Below are 17,979 nucleotides of genomic sequence, written 5' to 3' on the forward strand. Positions count from 1 at the left end.
GAGGCCTTACATTATTCTCAGTCCTCAACTATGTGTTGACCTCAGCAGCAGTCTCTGCACTATTAGACAGCAAATAGCCTGAGAGAGGGGCCATGGCTTTAAAGAGTACCTTCCTTCCACTGAACCCAGTTCATTTCCTGCCCACAGTTTGTGAGTGTACAGACAGTGGCCAGGCCAGGGGAACACCATTAGAGGGGACAGCACTTTAAATGTGCCTGAACTGTGACAGTGACTGTGTGTGGCAGCCAGTCTGAGTAAAAGACAGAATCCTGGAGTGATCTCTGCACTTTGCTTTAATTAATGCCCAAATGAAAGAGAGACCACAGCGACAGAGCTTTTGTGTGAGTTGGAATTAAATCTATAGTGCACAGGTAAAAGAATAAATAAGAAGAAATGAATTGTTTTGTCAAACAATGAGGGCATGAAAGTGAATCAAGCATGCACACTCTCTCTCTCACAAACACACACACACACACACGTACGCTTGATTCAGCATGAAGACTGAGCACAATGAGATAAAAAGAAAATAAACCATGAAGACAAGTGTGGAAGTGTCACATTTGTCTGGGTAGTGTTTTGCCCTCTTTTTCAGCATTCACTTTACCTTTAAGGGACTGTGCATTTAAATGAAAGGCAGTGTGCTGCTGAAGTGCCCGGGTGTTTGTGTGTATATGTGTGTGCACGCATGCACGTGTAACAGCATTTTAGTTAGGATCACAGTTGCAGTGCGCACTTTGAACAGCTCATTTTAACTGTTTCTACTGTCTGTATGATGTGAATGTCAGGCTTGCTTGATTTATCTAGATATTTTAGAGAGATAACAGAAAAATCCCATTTAAAAATAACCATAAATATTTTCCTCCTTCGTCAAATCTTCCAAAGCCCTCTCTAAAAACAGCCTCTGCCGTCTCCCAGGAAAAGAGCAACAGTAAACTGAAACCAAATACTTTACAGACGAAAGAGAGGAGAAAAGCTAACAGTTACTTGGCTCCTCAGAGGTGAGAAAGCAAACGGCTGAAGAGGAGAAAAGTAAGCAAATGAATAGTGAAATAAATAAAAAAAAAAAACTGGGAAGAAGGCAAAAGACACAGCAGAATGGCAGGATGACCGGAGAATGCCCAAACATGTACTTCAATTAAGAAAAAAGAAGCTAAAACAGGAATACCAAAATACTCAGACGTGACATGTCTGCAGGATCCATTATATCTGCTAAACACACCGGGAGCCATATGAATGCAAGTCACTGTTCCCTCTCATGGCTGCATCTTATATAGATTTGGTGATTGTAGTCATATTTTCCAGAACACGTCTAGTCTAATAGCCTACTGTTCTGCCTATTTTACTGTCAGACAATATTAGAAAAAGCACCTCCCATTCTTATTTCAGAGAGTGGCCGAAATGTGCCAAAATTTTCAAAAATAAACGTCTTTTTTTTTTTTTAAGAAAGCCTGAATGTGAAGACACTAGGTTATATAAACCGTGTACCTAAACAGCTAAGACATCAAATCCAAAGTAACTCTGGATAGAATTTCAGATGTCAAGTTTCTCTGCAAAGTATGAGAATTCTAACATGTATTGAGAAGGAGTACATACATAAACAACACAGACTGCTGAAAAAGAACCTCTTTTGGTCCTTTATAGAAAATGCACATTCTGGTGGACCAGGGCTTTATAAGCAGTCACAAGCTCCACAGATACAACAAGCTCTCCGCAGAGACAGTAAGGCAGTTTTATGATCACCAAGGAAACCACTCCACTTTCCATATGGCAGGTTTCTTTTTTGGAAAGAAAGTAAAAACATAATGAACACAAAATACGCATACTAGTTATTGTTAAAGAAAATAGCTGCCCTGTAAAAATCTGCTCAGTAAAAATATTCAAACTGTTATCTTGTGGTTGTTGCTTTTTGTTGTTGGTTTGAATTTTATTCTAGATCAGCTGGCTCATTAAGCTTTCAACAGTTATTGTATTTGATCCAGCTGGATCTCAGGGTAAAAAGAGGCGACATCTCAAAAGCACTGAAGCCAGCCTGCAAAGATGCAGAATAGAGAGGAAAAAAAACACCAACAAAAACCCAAACTAAAGCAAACTCACAGAGTTCGACAGCTACTAAGGCAACTTTTGCCAAATACAATATAAGCCCATGTATATTGCAACACAACTATATATTAATTTAATAAAATACACAATATAGCTTTTGTACACATAACAATTTGGCTCAAATGCACAGAAATTGCAGGAAAATCAATAAAAATATGTCAATTTTTTGATGTAAACACATCTAAATTGGATACATTTACACATATAATGATATTATGTATAGTGATAATGTGAAGGGACATTTTCTTGTTTGTTTATATTTTTGGATATTTGTGTTCGAAACAATGGCAGTGTCCTTTGCAGTTCTTTGAGTTGAAGCCCCGCTCTTGGCTTAACTCGAGGACACTGTTTTGCTGAGATTCCTCATTTCTTTTTTTTTCTTAAAAAAATGTATAAATATTTTGTTAATATTTGGACACTATACATGGATTCATACATATAATCATCTATATAATCATATAGATATCATCTTTTCACAGTTGAGGAAAAATGTCCCTTTTTATACAACTTGTGATTGCCTTAAGGCATAGTCACACACACATGATAATTCACTGTACACAAGGGACTGAAAGCTGATGATGTTCATGTATAGGACAATTACACAGATGGTCAGTTGTGTGTAAGCATTAGTGTGTATGTGTGTGTGTGTGTGTGTGTGTGTGTTTGCGTGTGTCAACATGTCAATGCACAAAGTGTAGTGCACGTGTGTAAAATTGGTGCGTGCAACTGCACCGGCCAGCAACATGAATGTTTAAATAGAGGCGTGAGACAGACACAACTTACACATGTGGCTACAAATGACAGGTGAAACATGGTTACACTGTTAATAATTCTCCTTCAGCGTAGCGTTTAAGCCCCTCCAACCCCAAGTCCATAACCGACCCCTGCGAACACACCCCTGATTAAACAACCGCTTCATTTTCAGATACAGAATCCATCACACATTAAACACCTATATTAAAGTCAGAAAAGATAAGGTTGTTTTGTGTATTTCGATCTTTCACTGTCCCAAATAGATTTGAATTTGTTTCTGTTTCCGCAGCGATTGTCGTGCCTGACCATAAATAGTCCTTTTTCATTCAGTTTCTATGGCCATCACACATAACAGAAATCCACCTACACACACTTAGATATGTAGGATTTCACGAGAGACCATGAACAACACACTTATGAGCTGGTGGGCACTTAGATAATAGCTTGCGAGGTGCTAGAGGCATAAGCCTCTGCAATTTGCTTAAGAATCCAAAACAAAAAGAGTTTATAAATTCAGCAGAATTCAGATGTTTGTTACCCAGTTCCTTTCTGTTGGTAGGGATCTTAGCACCAAAACTGGTGCCAAATGACTGACATAATAAATGTTCCCATTGTCTGTCCAGTGTCAGTACTTTTCAACATCAAATACAGTGAAAAGGGCCCCTATAATAAGAGCCATTTAACCATGTTGATTTGTTTTGGTGACAGTTTTGGCATGTGAGTTTTTGGAATAGCATTCTATTCCTCTCTCTACATATCTACTTCCTTTTGTTGCAGTCCTTTGTGTCACTTCCTGAGTGTGCCAGTGGCCTCACTTCCTCTGCAGTCCTGCAATAATTTGTCGATGTCTCTCACCACCTGGTCAGCGTCCATTCTGTCACGGTTCGCGTCAGGCTCCACCTGCTCCAGAACACACTCCATTTCACCTGTTGCCTCTTGGCTGATCCTGGAGCGGGCCTCTGCGAGCACCTTGGCGACTGGGTCTGAGGGAGGCAAGGGTGGGTAGACCCCCTGTTCTCTGGTTTGTTTGGTTGGTGACAGGTACTGACCATCAGGAGGCCCGTAGTGGCCAGAACAGGTGGCAGGAGGAGGCTTGCCTTCAGCTCCGTCAGCTGGGCTTTTGACTGAGGAGCAGGGAGACATGGTGGAGCAGCCCTTGGTAGGACTGCTAGAGGCTGAGGGTACTTCTTGGAGCAGTGGGCTGAGGGCACGTTTCGCCTTCAAGTAGGGCTTGACATTGGCGACCAGGATGGTGTGGTCACGCCTCTCTTTTCCAAATGTACAGAACGTCTTCTTGCCATTGGGATTGACAGTCTCGTAGGTCTCTGTCTCAGGCACAGTCTCCATCCCCACTGGCACAAACATATTGTTGCGGTAGTCAACGCCCTCTGCCTGGTTTCCTCCAGCAGGAAACTGGGGCATCCAGCAGCGGTCAGAATGACCCAGTACTCGGCACTCCTCCGTACAATTCACACAATCCTCATCTACGGATAGAAACAAAGGGAGGGGATGGAAGGAGAAGAAAGTGATATTCATGTCAGTAGTCTGCATATAATAGAGTAAAACCACACAGTGAGAGCGTAATAGAATCATAGTAGTACCATTATGAAACTTAACTGTGAAGAGTTGGAGGCCAAATTCAAGGAAGTAGAGAGCCAAGCCTAATGAAATTATGTAAAAAAGGAAGAGCCAGCTAAGGATGTCCCATTCCAAACACTGTAAATGCATGCACATGTGCACGCACGCAAACATACACACACACACACACACACCTTTCCAAGGGACTGGGGGACACCTGCTAGCATTTTCCAAAGCTCTGATCAAGGGGATGGCAGAGCATACAGAGGGGATGGGGAGAGAACGAGAGAAAAACAACAACAGTTGAGGTTTGGCAAAGGCATAGTGCCGTTATCATAAATTCATGTCAGTGGGCTTTGAAGCCCTCCCTAGACAGAGACACGGTGCCAAATGGCTTGTGCTTCTTCCCTATGTGTTTGTGCCTGTTTATTTGTGTGTTCCTTGTTGTTTTTGTTGTGTGTGCGTACATGTGTGTATAAGTGTGAGTGTGTGTTCCCTTCTTTCATCTCTATTCAGAAGGATGCACACTCTGGCTGATTATGGGAGTGTTCATGCCTGTGTCAAACAGATCCAGAAGTTGGTTAAAAAAATATTAATAAAATAAAAAGAGGAGCACATTTTTTTTTCTCCTCTTGGGCGTGAAGTGAAAAATAGAGGGAAAAAAATTGAGCATCTGTTGTCCCATAAATGGAATTTTTCCATTGGCTTGGTAGGATGAAACCAAGAGATGACATACGGAAAGACAGTTGAGACAAATGGAATTGGTACAACTAATCCCTTGTTTTTCTTCCTCATCCGCAAATTTGAGAATGTATCACTTGAAGTGGTCAGTAACAACAAACCCTGATGAAAAGATATCTAGCACTTATGGTGCATTATGTTTGGCACTGCTGCAGCATGTGCAAACAGACAATTTGCCCATGGACGCATTTCCTTATGCTGCCTTGACAGGTGTCCGTCAATCACTCTATTAGTTAAAGATGCAAAAACCTGACATGGTACGGGTGAGACAAACCCAACAAGAATGCTAGAACACACCAGAATAGAACGCTGCTCTCCAGTAAAATCCAATGGTTCCTTGTGCAGGCTTCTAAACAAATGCGGCAGCTCAGACAAATTTGCATACTGGTTTTGAGATTTGCGAAGCATCTCTGCCTTGTTTGTGGACCCAAACGCTGCAGACAAACACCACACTTCTAAATTCAATGTTAGCAGTGCAACACTATCCTGTTTCCCAAAATATACTTTTTGGAACAAAACAAACTGCAACAAAACTGCGGCAGCGTTCTTTTTCTAAGAGGAATTAGGCAAGTCTATTTATAGAAGCTTAATTTAGGAGCATGTGAGCAGAATGGATGTTTGCAGAGCACAATGAAAGTGTCAGTAGTACAAGTGGCAGACAGCATTTGAACTAAAACATATTTCATGCTTTTGTAATTAACAAAAAACAGCTTCTTGTCACCTTTCACCTCCCCTGTTAATGGTTTAAGCCTTGGTTCTTTATGATGAATCTTTGTCCTGTTATACAAAGTCTAAGACCAAAACCACATTTTAGAGCAATGTAATTGATCTGCTGGTAAAAAAAAAAACCTAATGTGGTTTGAAGGCAGAAACCAAAGCTTCATTTTACAGGTAAAATTTAAAAGGAGCAAGAATGAGGCTACTTAGAGCTGCACAGCTTTTCCACTGTAATTCTCAACTAAATGCGAGGAGACAACATTACTGTTAGGAGCCGTAAAGCCACCCCATCAAATCCATTATGTGATGCATGGGCCTTTACAGCATGGCGAGAGTGCTGCTTTAAAAAGACCACAAACTTGGGACTAATACAATCTTTCGTTGATGCAAATGAGAGGGCAGAGTGGATGTGCTTGAGTGCACTTGGCTAGGCTGTCTTTGCTGTGTTGCGGGTCAGCAGCCTTGATTCCTGAGAGACTGCCCTCCTAAGCTGTAGAGATGAGCTTAACACTTCACAAATGTTTGAAGAAGCCAAACAGCGCTGGCAAAGAGAGCCTGACATTTCCCATGTTGAGGCAGTCATCTGAAGAGGAAATAAGGTGAGCTGGAAAGCGGAGGCCAGACCAGTTTGAGATGGACTACATTTAAATGGCGTGGGGGTGAGCGAATGCATCTGCACACACTGAGAAGCACTTGTGTGTGCCTGTGTAAGAGTGATGTGAGATTTAAGTAGGAAAATATAAACAACATGTCGAAGCACAAAGATCGATGATATGGTCGAAAGCTTGTACATACATAATACAAACCTGAATACACTTTCCAACCAGAACACCCTATTACTGTAATCCATCACCAAGCCACAGAATCTAGACTCTACATGTAACCAAGCTTAACAGCTGGACAACCAATGCCTTTCACACATCCAGTTTGCATGCATTCCAGACACACACAATTAACTTGGCCCCTACGATGTCTTCATGCTCTCAGAGGTGATTGTCCATTCACCGTGTGCATATTAAAGCATAAATAATCCATGCAGACATATTTCCCTCTATTTAGTTGGAGGAAACCTCTGATAGATTATTCATGTCTCAGATGCACGTTCAACCTTGAGGCGTTCTCCTCATATCTATGGCTAACAATATGACATATGAGAGCAGGGGTGACATTCATTTCACACCCCCCACCCTCCCCTTCCCTCTCTTTCTCTCTCACTTCACCATGACTCCACCAGCTCTCTTGGATGGACAATAGAAGCCAGCACCAAGGACACAGGATTTGCCTGTAATGATTTGGCTACCAGGGGCAGGGTCAGTCGCTCCCTCTCCGGATTCTCTCTCAGTGTTGTGTATGGTCCAAGATAAATTACACTGATAGATACACCGAAACATACATCATTTGTCACAATCTGCCTCACCTCTCAGTCAATGATTTGATTTGGTACAATGATGAAACACACTAATCATCTGCTTGATTCATTATTTTTGAGTATGCAGTAAATCATTAAGAAAAAAGGATCCTATCAGCATATTGGATTTACTATGCCTACATCACTTTAGACATTTTGTGTTGATATACTTTTAGTTGCGGCCCTCGGTCTATCACGGGATTTTAAGCATTTGTTGCAAAAATTAAAACTACATGATAACACAAACGTGAAGATATCAATCGATGTTTGCAACAGGTACGCAGTTTTATCTTTCAGTGTTCACTCTTTTATCAAGTTCGCAATCGTGGGTGCTGAAATTGCACGGCTAAAGAAAAAAATCTGTCCTTAAAGCTCATCTTACATACAAACCTTGAAAATGGCCAGTACAACTTAAAAACACATCGGCCCTGAACCGAGTGGGAACAAACGGGGAAGCCAAGTGCAATGCTATGCAGCAAAAAAAAAAAATTACTCAGTGTGAATTGAGACGAAAACATTTCAGACATCAAAAAGAACAGAAAAAGCTAAATTCTGTTTCATTTACAAGGAAATTGTTGATGGAACTCTGATCAAATTGTTAGGTGGCAGACACAGTTGACAGTTTGTATCTTTGCAGCCCCATTGTAAACACTTGACCTGAATCCTTGATTGAAATCAGATATTTATTACACCTCTATTGCTAACAAAAAAGTTTAATTAAATCCACACACTCTTTTGTACTTGTGGCTACTTATTTAACAGCGAGCAGCCGGAGCTATCTTACTACCTCTGGCAGGGTTAATTGCCTTGCTTTAGGGCAGAATAGCAACACTGGGTAACAATGAGTTAGATGGGATAGCTATGTAGCTGGCAGTTATCTTAACTGCTGAAAGCACATGAAACAGATATAAAAGTAGCAAAGCTGCTCTAAGAAATCCTTCAGCAATAGCTGAAAGGACACCGTGTCAAAGAAAATTCAGAGAGACCCTTGATTCAAAAACACTGCAAAAAGGAAAGAAGTAAATGATTCTGGTTCAGTGTGTTCTTTGTCAACATCAGATATTACTTTGCCGCATACCGGCACCTGGGGTGAGATAGACCTGTGAAAGTGAAAGATAGATGAATGAAGGATCTGTTAATTACTTTCTGAACCAATGAAGTGTCTCATCTAAAATGTAAAAATTTGTCCCTACATGCATTTCTTTAAAGTGAGTGGGACGTTTTTAGAGGCAGTTCTTACAGAGTAAACTGTGAATAATTTCACAGCATAATTTCAATAAGGAATTCCATTAAAAAAAAAAAAAAAAAAAAAAGAGCACAGCATCAAAAACATGGTGAGTAATGATTGTCCAATGTATTCAAAACATAAGAAGAAGAAACAACAGAGAACTATTATCTATTGTGCATTGAAGTCTGTTCGTGTATGCGTCTGTGTGTAAGTATGGGTTAATTTATACCAACAATTTAATATTTCTAACCAACCAAACCAAAACAAAACAGCTCTAACAGAGCTATTCATCTGTGACAAAGGGACATAAATAAAGAATAAAATGACTTGCAATTACTTTTATTTGCGCTAATTGCTCTTTATTTTATCTATTTATATTTAATTCTGTTTATCTAATTTATTCATTTAAAGTCTGATTTACAATGATGTCTGCTCTACTTTCTGTTAGTTGGATGTCTTGACCTTTTGGACGATTTCTTGACCTCGGTCAGAGAGAGCTGAAGACAATCAGACGACACTGTTGATTGATGTTCGAGGAATAACTCACACGTGTGTACAAAGTCAAAGTGAACAACTTAGAATCTGCAAAGAGCAAAGACATCCCACTACCTTTAATAGTGGACACTGTGTGAAATGACTACATTGGTGCCTATAGTATATCGTGCATGTGAGGCTAGGTGTGTAATTTCAAGTAACATGAGAACTCCCAAGCCTTATTCCAGACAGCATATCAGTTAGTACCTGTTTCACAATAATGTTGGAATAATACCAAACGGTTGCTGGAAACCCCCGAACTGATGCCTCCAAGCTGTTAGGACACTTAAAGGCTCTACTCCAACTTGGCCTTGGGATCCCAGCGAACCACAAACACACACATAAAATGCTTTGAGTACAAGCTCACTCGTAAAAGTATATATAAAAGGGTATATATAAATCTGGAAGTTAACATAGCAGCATAATGATGATTTAATTATTCATTATCTATAGCTACTGCTTATGATTAGAGGGTCGCTGGGGGCTCGAGCCAATCCCAGCTGACATTGGGCGAGAGGCGAGGTAAAGCCTGGACTGGGAGTCAGTCAGTCTACAGGGCAGGATAATGACAATACAGAATACAAAACATAGAATATATGAAATATGATAACCTTCGGGTCAACACACAAAACGAAAACACCTATCATGTGGTATCTCATTTTTCAAACTACCATTTTTTTAATACCCCTTTAGGAGCACCCATCTGCAAGTGCAGACGCAACAGAAAATACACGACACAAGAGTTGAGGGTGGACACATACACATACACTCGCACACAATCCACTATCCAAACTCCTCTTGATATGATCCACAACCCTGTGTCCACTGTAAAATGTCAAGATGGAATGAGGTCGATATTAAAAAACTCCAATAACCCAAAGGGGTTAGAAATAAATGCTGAAGGAAAAAAAAAACTTAATATAGTTAAACCCAGTGGACTACTAAATTGTGCGCTCTGCTGTCATTTAGCAAGTAATCATATACAAACTGCCACATTTTATCACCATCTCATATCATGAGAGTTATCAGTATCAGGAAAACCTCCTGCAGCCATCTCAGCATCACAGCAAAAGTAAAGATACTTTTTCTACTGAGCCATAAAATGCCTCTCATCTCTTTCCAAATTAGACCAAAAAAAATGCCCCTCTGTTTTCCTTCCAGAAAAAGTATTTTAGTAAATTAACACTTAATTATCAAGGGCTACAGGCTGCATAAATTCACACATATGCGGACAAGAAGGCACGGGGCTCTCCCTCCACACAGACTAATAAAAAGTAACCCTTCCTCAAATCCGCAGCTGTTTTTCCTCCTCTCCTCGATTAAATTTTTCAAACTTTCTGGGTGGAAGCTTTCAGTATAGCGCATGAAGGATGTGCACCTAAACCTGTGAGTGTAAAAGTGTACTTGTGTATCAGTGTGTGTCATAAAGCAGGGTGTGATTTCCCTAAACACCCTTTTCTCCCTCCAGACGCCTGCCCCCCTGGCCCTACATGCCCATCCCTCCTCGCTTTATTACCCAGCCCTGTGATTAATGTCCCTCTGTCACACACTGTGGTTGCGGGGGAGGGAGGGAGGAACCGGGAGAGAGCTGTATACACAGGCTGTTGCTAGCAAAGCGGCGGCAGCAGCAGGCTGAGCACAAGACAGGCTCACAGTGTGGCAGAGAGTTTCCGAAGTTCACAAATAAAGTGCAGGAATGGAAATTTAGCATCCACCCCAGTGCTGGTGAATCATTTTACCATCATGCACACCTGGGTAGTCATTCGACAGCTCTATGAACTATCAAAGTAGCTCATGAGGATGGAGAATTATGATAACGTGTGTGTGCATGTTTGTGTGTAGAGGTTGTGTTGTGTTGAATATGCCCCTACCCACCCGAGGTGGACAGGAGGAATGGCAGCTGACGAATTGCGCAGAGCATCTGTGACAGACCATGACTGCACCTGTTCACCTGAGGGAGCTCACAGTGTGTGTTTATGTGTGCATGCGTGTGTGTTATTGTGTTTTTAATCTCCTCGCCTACTGCTATCTAGCCCAGCTGATCCATGCAACCCCCCCCCCCTCCCTCCCTGTATTCTCAGCCAATCAGGGTGACTAAATATTTGAACTGCACAGATGAGAGAGTCTCCACTCTGACAGAGCCTAATGTTTAGTAAATATCTTGTGACTTCTCAGGTCGCCAGTCTACCAAAACAGCAGCGGTTAAATGGAGAATTTCAAACTCTGGGTCAGCGTGTAGCTCTGAAATTTCAGATTTTGTCTTTGCAAACTTAGTTTAAAGGTGGATCAGAGGGCCAGAATATCCCAGGGCTATACAGAAAAGAATTATGAATATCGTGTTCACTGCTCAGAAGTAGTTGTTTTGAAGTAAGTTGAGCAAGTTTTCTAAAGGAACCACTGTTTTCTTATGAAACCTCCTCTGCTTTTCTGCTATAAATGTAGTTTTATCATGACACAGACCCACATAAATCAAAATGTTAGATTTCTCATCATGTGAATATAGAGCAAGTTAGTTTATATTCCTTTCTCCTTACACAGCATTGTTGTGCAGGAAATGAGGAAATATTACTCAAGTGAATTACTCCATCTGATATTGCTATCATTCTAAAACAACAGTGCACGGAAAACAGGTTGCTCTCTTACAGTCTGTTTTCTCAACATTATTTCAAGGGGTTGCCGTGCAATAGCATTTCCTTGAAAGTGATGTTGCTGTGGGACCTGCATTTTATTCTGGTCTGCTGCTCCGCATGAAATCAATCAACAACAGTAAATGGTGCCCATGATGTGATTTAGAATGAGAATTTTGGAATGAACTACATTGTTAAATACATTTATTCCCTTTTTTTTTTCCCCCCAGTGAAGCTCTCCACCCACAACATCAGAGTCCACAATCAATACAATGTATCTAATTGATCTGGCTGTATTTGAATTAAAACGTTACAATATTAGATTAATTGTTGGTTAGTGTGCAATTATTAGAGTGTGTAGTCTGATTGTGTGTTGAGGAAATTGGTCTGGATTGTTTTGTGCAGTGGGTGGCTTTGCACAATGAGAAGGATACTTCTCTCCAGTGTAATAGCTTTTATCACAGTGGGAGGCAAAAGAATGCCGATGCATAGCAGGAAATGCTTGGCAGCAGCAGTGGGGGTGCCTGGTGGCTGGCGATGCTGAGACTGAATCAAGGACATACAGTATATCTCAGGATCAAACACGTCCTCTCTTCAGGCATTCCCTCACAAACTGCAGGCCCCTCCGTCAGCTAATGCCTTGCTAAGTTGTTCAAAGAACACCCTGAGGAGAGAGTATTTATGCATAGGAGAGAGAGGGATAAAAACCCAAGAGGAGGAGGAAGAGGAGCATAAGCTCATATTCAAACAAACACAAGCACACAAAGCCTAATCAATGATGAGCAAGCGGGGCTGTGTGCTGTGGGTGGCGAGAAAGGTCTGTGGGTTTTAGAAATGAGGGGCATCTGGACAGCCAGATTGATGTTCTCAAACAACACTTTCACTTTAGCACAAAGCAGCAACAAGAGCCCTAAAATGCACAATGTGGTCCAGTCCTTATAAATACAAATGTATTGCAAGTGACCTACCTGGTTATATAAAGGCTGCCTCCTGTGTACACGTGTGTGTGTGTGTGTGTGATTGACTGCTTGTCTGAATAGAGCAGAATGGATAGTGCACTTAGAGTCTGCCAGTGTCAGTGTATCTGCGACTTGAGGGTGTATTGATTGTTTTTTAATGAAGCTCATTTAAAGATACGCCATTAAAATATGAATGTCTTTTCCTCCGCATTCTGTATGTGTCTGTGTTTTCACCTTGTGCTGTAGACTTGCCATTCACAGCTGAGCCATGCGCTGTGTGCCATAATCTCAATTATCAAAGGTTTCTGCCAGCTTTAATTGTTAGTAGAGGGTTAGCGCTGGGCGATTAATCAAATTCAAACCACCATCGCAATGTAATAGAATGCATTTCTTTTTCAACGCTAGGCAATCTAACCAACAAGAGGGTGTGAAATGCCTGGTTCTGTGATTCTTGTGCAGACATGCTACCCTATGCTCCACGTGGCATATGCTTGTGGGACTAGATGAAGAAAACAACATTGAAAACTTAAAAATGCAAGCTTTAATGCTTAGCATACTAAATCAATACACCTTATTCATATCAGGCCATGCATCAATTTATCTCAATTTATTGTAACAAAGAGCAGTTTATATGTTAACTGTATCCAACATTGTGTTGGCCATATCATTAAATCATTTAGTGCCTGTTTATGGTGAATAATAAAGAGTATAAAGAACTTTAAAAAAAACTGCCAGAAAATTGCAATTACATTACTTTCCCATATCGTCAAGCCTTAGTGAAGGTCAGCCTTCGGATAACTGTGTGAAAAAACAGGTTGGGAGTGGTTGGGAGAGAGGGGATATCTCACTGTTTCTCTGTTATCTGTTGACAATCAGACCTCAGACTAGGAAAAAAACGAACACCCTGAACAAACAGGTTCAACAGTAATGAATGACCATGGGAAACTATCCAAGGCCAGAACTTGCTGAGAATAGGCAAACTGATGTTTACCTATAACCACCTCTGTGATGTGTCACAGCATACTTCAGAAAATTCCCACTGCTGTGTCTGAGCGACCTATTCAACCAAGTTTTAAGTGTTTGTCATTGGGGTGCTTTCATTGGTAGAGACAGAACAACAGAGGGGAAGAAAACCAACACGGAGAATAAACTATTTTTGTGTTGTTATTTTGGTTGTGCGTAGAGCAGCTTGGAGCATTCACTGTTCACAACGGTCAGAAACAACTCAATAAATATTGCAAGGTCAGTCGAGGAAGATCCTCGCCTCAGCCAATCAAAGGACCTGAGCCCCTTTTCCAACCTGTGACTTAAGACCTTGTATAATTCACATTTCCTCTGGCTATCGCTAACTCTTCAACTCCTCTTTCTCTCACTACTTAAGTGTTCTAATGGTGAAGCAATTGCAGCAGAGAAGCCACAGGCAAGCTATTAGATATAGATGACAACAGGAATGATGTAAAGGTTATTCCTCCTAGACATCAAGCTATTTATACCTTAAGCAACCAATAGGAAAAACCTATAACCTGGAAGACAATAAATGTCGACACTGTATAAATATAATGGTATGCTTTAATATTATATATATGAAAAACAATTATAATACGGTCTATTTACGTCTAACTATTTTTTTAAGGATTTCTTATTTTTATGTCTTTTACATGAACTTTTTATTCGCATACATATTCTCAAAGTTAAAAATGGGCTACACATCAGAAATTTCAACTGGTTTTCTCAGCTTGTCTCCACAAGACAGACACCTACTTTTACACCTTATTTTGCTATAAATAAAACATGCTCAGTGTACATGTATTCACATAAGAATAGACAGACTCCAGATGGTACATTTAGCTAAGAGAAAAAAAAAAAAGCATTTATAAAAAAGAATTTTTTTTTTATATATTATAAAAGCATTATAAAAGAGCAAAGCCAACTATGAACACATACGAATGTGAGCCTATGTACTGCCATATGTCCAAATATTGAACATAAAATAATGGGAACTGCAAACAAAACAAGTCTGCTGCCCAGCCTACTTTTCAAACGGGATTAGGTGGCTTTGTGTGAGGCAGACATGTTAGAATGAAGGAACAAAGGAAGATAGTCAGGTCAATAGTATCTTGCTACCTTTACCTGGAGAGAGACATGGAGGGTGGTACAAAGGGTGGCAAGGAGACAAGGAGGGGACTTATTAGAAGATGAGGCGAGAAGCATGGTGAATCAGTGGCTAATCCTCCGTTTCCTCTAAGCCTGTGTAATTAGGACATGGGGGATTGCACCGTGACAGGGGATGCTTCTGGACCGCCTTGCTTTTTTTTTTTTCCCTCTCTTTTGTTTATTTCTTCCCTCTTTAGCCTGGGTTTATGGCAGTTTGTCATCTAAATATAGTGTGCTCGTGTGTATCTCGTCTTTATTGTGTGTGCATTGCAGCATGTTCACTCATAAGCAATATAAACAGACACAGCAGGCCTGCACCGTGTTGTACTCTACCCACTACTACTTACTGTTTGCAGATCTGAATGAGAGTGCACGATTTTTTTGGTTGCTTTAGTCGCTGCATGACACCCTTAGATTGTATTTGGGCATATTTGTGGGAATCAAATGGGCTGTTTCAGTCAAAAAACACTTCCTCCACTCACTAACACACACACACACACACACACCACCAAACAAACACACCATGTTCGAAAGATGCCTTTAACTGAGGAGCCTTAGGCAAGAGAGAGAGCACAGGAGCACAGTATAGACCAGACATGGGACGAAAGACCAGAAAGGCTGATCAGCATCCTTCTGCCTGTTAATAGCATTAATCTACTTCCTTCCCCCAGTAGACAGCAAAGAAAGTTGCCTTGGCCCATTTAGAGAGATAGCGAGCTCAAGAAATAAAGTGAGAAACAGAGAGAGAGACAGAAAAAAGGAGGGGGGGCATGGAATTAAAACAAAAAAAAAAAAAAAGCTGAGAGAATCTATGACTCACCAGCTCATTACAGAAATCCTGTTTCTATCCAAGGAGAAAACAGGTTTAAAACACCCTATTAAAGAAAGAATGAAGGGAAACCTTTTGTTGCTAATTCACAGAGGGTCGTCTTTTGAAGTGCTTCACTCCAACAAATTTTTACATTTCAACCATGCTACTTTAACGATGCTATTTCCAACACTTTAGAGTTGAGGGATCAATCTTAAATGATTGGACTTAGTGCCTTAAATGAGGCGCTGAGGCCCTGTCCTGATAACTGGCCTAAAACAACAAGGATAAACACATTCAGCATTGTGGAGGCTTCATTCAGACAATCCATACAATAACGAGATCCACCAGACATCATACAATCCTGTCACATTTGCTGAATTAAATCACTTTCTTTTATTCTCTCTCTCTCTCTCTCTCTCTCTCTCAGTGTCTGGCTGCTGCTGTTTGTCACTCTCTTTTGAACAAAGGGATTTGAACAACTCAGGGTGTCATGGCTTTGTGCAAGTAATCATTCCCATGTGTACTGCTTTAGCAGGATTAGGGAAAGTGCTTTTGATTCTCTCTCTCAACAGAACCATCACTGTAATACAGCGACACATACTAATACAGTGTACAGTCGCATTGGGCTGTCCTTAGCATTGCGTTACAGTTTTGTGGTATCAAATGACCTTGATCATTTAGAGCACTTTTTTTGTATGTAGAATGAAGCTAGCTGCAATGGCATCCTGTATAAAATGCATCAAAAATCATGCAAATGAGAGGAAAGGGGACATTCTGTAACCCTTGTGCTTATTTGACAGGTGCTGCCACTCGCTACACCTTCCTCTTCCTCTGGTCTGTACTGAGGTCAAACTCAGTCGAGAGGCTTGACACTCAAACCTAATGCAATCCAAGAAGGGGCCAAAACCTAGAAGGATGAATTTGTCATGGCTGCTGCTGCTGACTTTGGGTTATGAAAAATGTTTCAAGACATCAAAAACAGTTAAAAAAAATCATTATTTCAACACAATTCTCACATTTTTAATCCAGGTTTGGGAGCTGCGTGCTGCAGAAGCAGACCGAGCCCGACTACGGTTGGATGGAGAGCCAGATGTGCCGATGATTTGCAATGTTATCTTTCGGATTCAATTCTGCGGAATGTGATACCACCACCAGAACCAGCATTTCTCAGGAGAACAGCTGTGACACTTGTGAAGATCTGTTGTGTACTTCTTTTACATGATTCCAGCTAAACTAACAGCATCTGAGGCTGTGAAAAAATATTGTGAGCTTAAGCACATACCTGATATGACACCAGTCAGATGTTTTCAAACAGCCTAATCTGACTGCTTACTAGTGTGTGCAAATATTCCACTTTGACTCACCAGATCACAGAATCAGAGGCATTTTCACCATGCATATCATTTTTTTAAATTTTATTTTATTGTTATTTGCGTATTATTGCAATTCTTTATTATGGTATGATACTAATCAAGTGGCAAATAAAGGTGAAAGTCAACACTGGCTTGGATTTTTGGCTAAATTGATAATGCACAAGATCATCAATGCGGACAATGTGCATAGTAATCCACAATTGTTTCTTTGTACCGTAAAAATTAAGAAAAAAAAAGAAAAATTGACACAGATACTGTGTGAAGTATCAAGGTATCAAATGATAGCATTATTGCCTACTATTAAAAGATGGGACTGCCCTCAGTCTGACTGCCTGCTAAACAGTGTAATACATCTGCCAAAAGAGGGCCGGAAGTGTGAAGACACACCACCTGTAAAACTACTTGCCATGCCGCATAGCAGCATACCACTCTAAATTCATCCAGTACGTGTACTCATGAGACTAATACATGCAATAAGAAAACTGTACACTTTACCATGTAGGCATTTGATCAATTGTGCCAATGAACAGCAGTGTAGCTCCCCTAAGGATATTGGCGGGTGTTGAACAGAGGCTAAGTGGAAAGGTGGAGAGAGGTAGGTTGAGTCGATGGTGTTGGCTTTCTCAGCCCCGGGGCCTAACACATTTAGAGAGCTAACTGACACACTTTGGATGTATTAGCCACAGTGAGCTCTGCCAACCTCTCCTCTATTTCTGCCGCACCTCCTCCTCCTCCTATTGCCGTCTGTCTGTCACTGCAATCTCCCCCTGCATGCAAGACTGAGGAACATGCCTAGTGTTTCAGCAACATTGCTTTAGCATTGATGTTCCTCTGTGCCCCAGCCAAATTGCTGTTTGCTGTCTAGACACTGGATGCTTGTGTCTCTGTGTGGATAAACATACGTGCACACTAACACTCTCACTCGTCTGTTTATAAGTATGATTAGATTAAAAGACACTGACGGAAATGCAATAACGGTCTATTAGTCTACCCGTC

General features: G+C 40.8%; 1 protein-coding gene across 1 annotated transcript in view; it reads right to left on the bottom strand.

Moving 5' to 3' along the window:
* Positions 1 to 2,129: 2,129 nt before the first annotated feature.
* pcdh17 (protocadherin 17) overlaps positions 2,130 to 17,979 on the bottom strand; it is a 51,378-nt gene continuing 35,528 nt past the window's right edge. Inside the window, exon 4 of the mRNA XM_070830639.1 lies at positions 2,130 to 4,337. Coding sequence (XP_070686740.1) covers positions 3,640 to 4,337 — 698 coding nt within the window. The 3' untranslated portion in view covers positions 2,130 to 3,639. The remainder of the gene's footprint in view (positions 4,338 to 17,979) is intronic.

This window comes from Pempheris klunzingeri, chromosome 1 (assembly GCF_042242105.1).
Source record: "Pempheris klunzingeri isolate RE-2024b chromosome 1, fPemKlu1.hap1, whole genome shotgun sequence".
Classification (NCBI taxonomy): Eukaryota; Metazoa; Chordata; class Actinopteri; order Acropomatiformes; family Pempheridae; genus Pempheris; species Pempheris klunzingeri.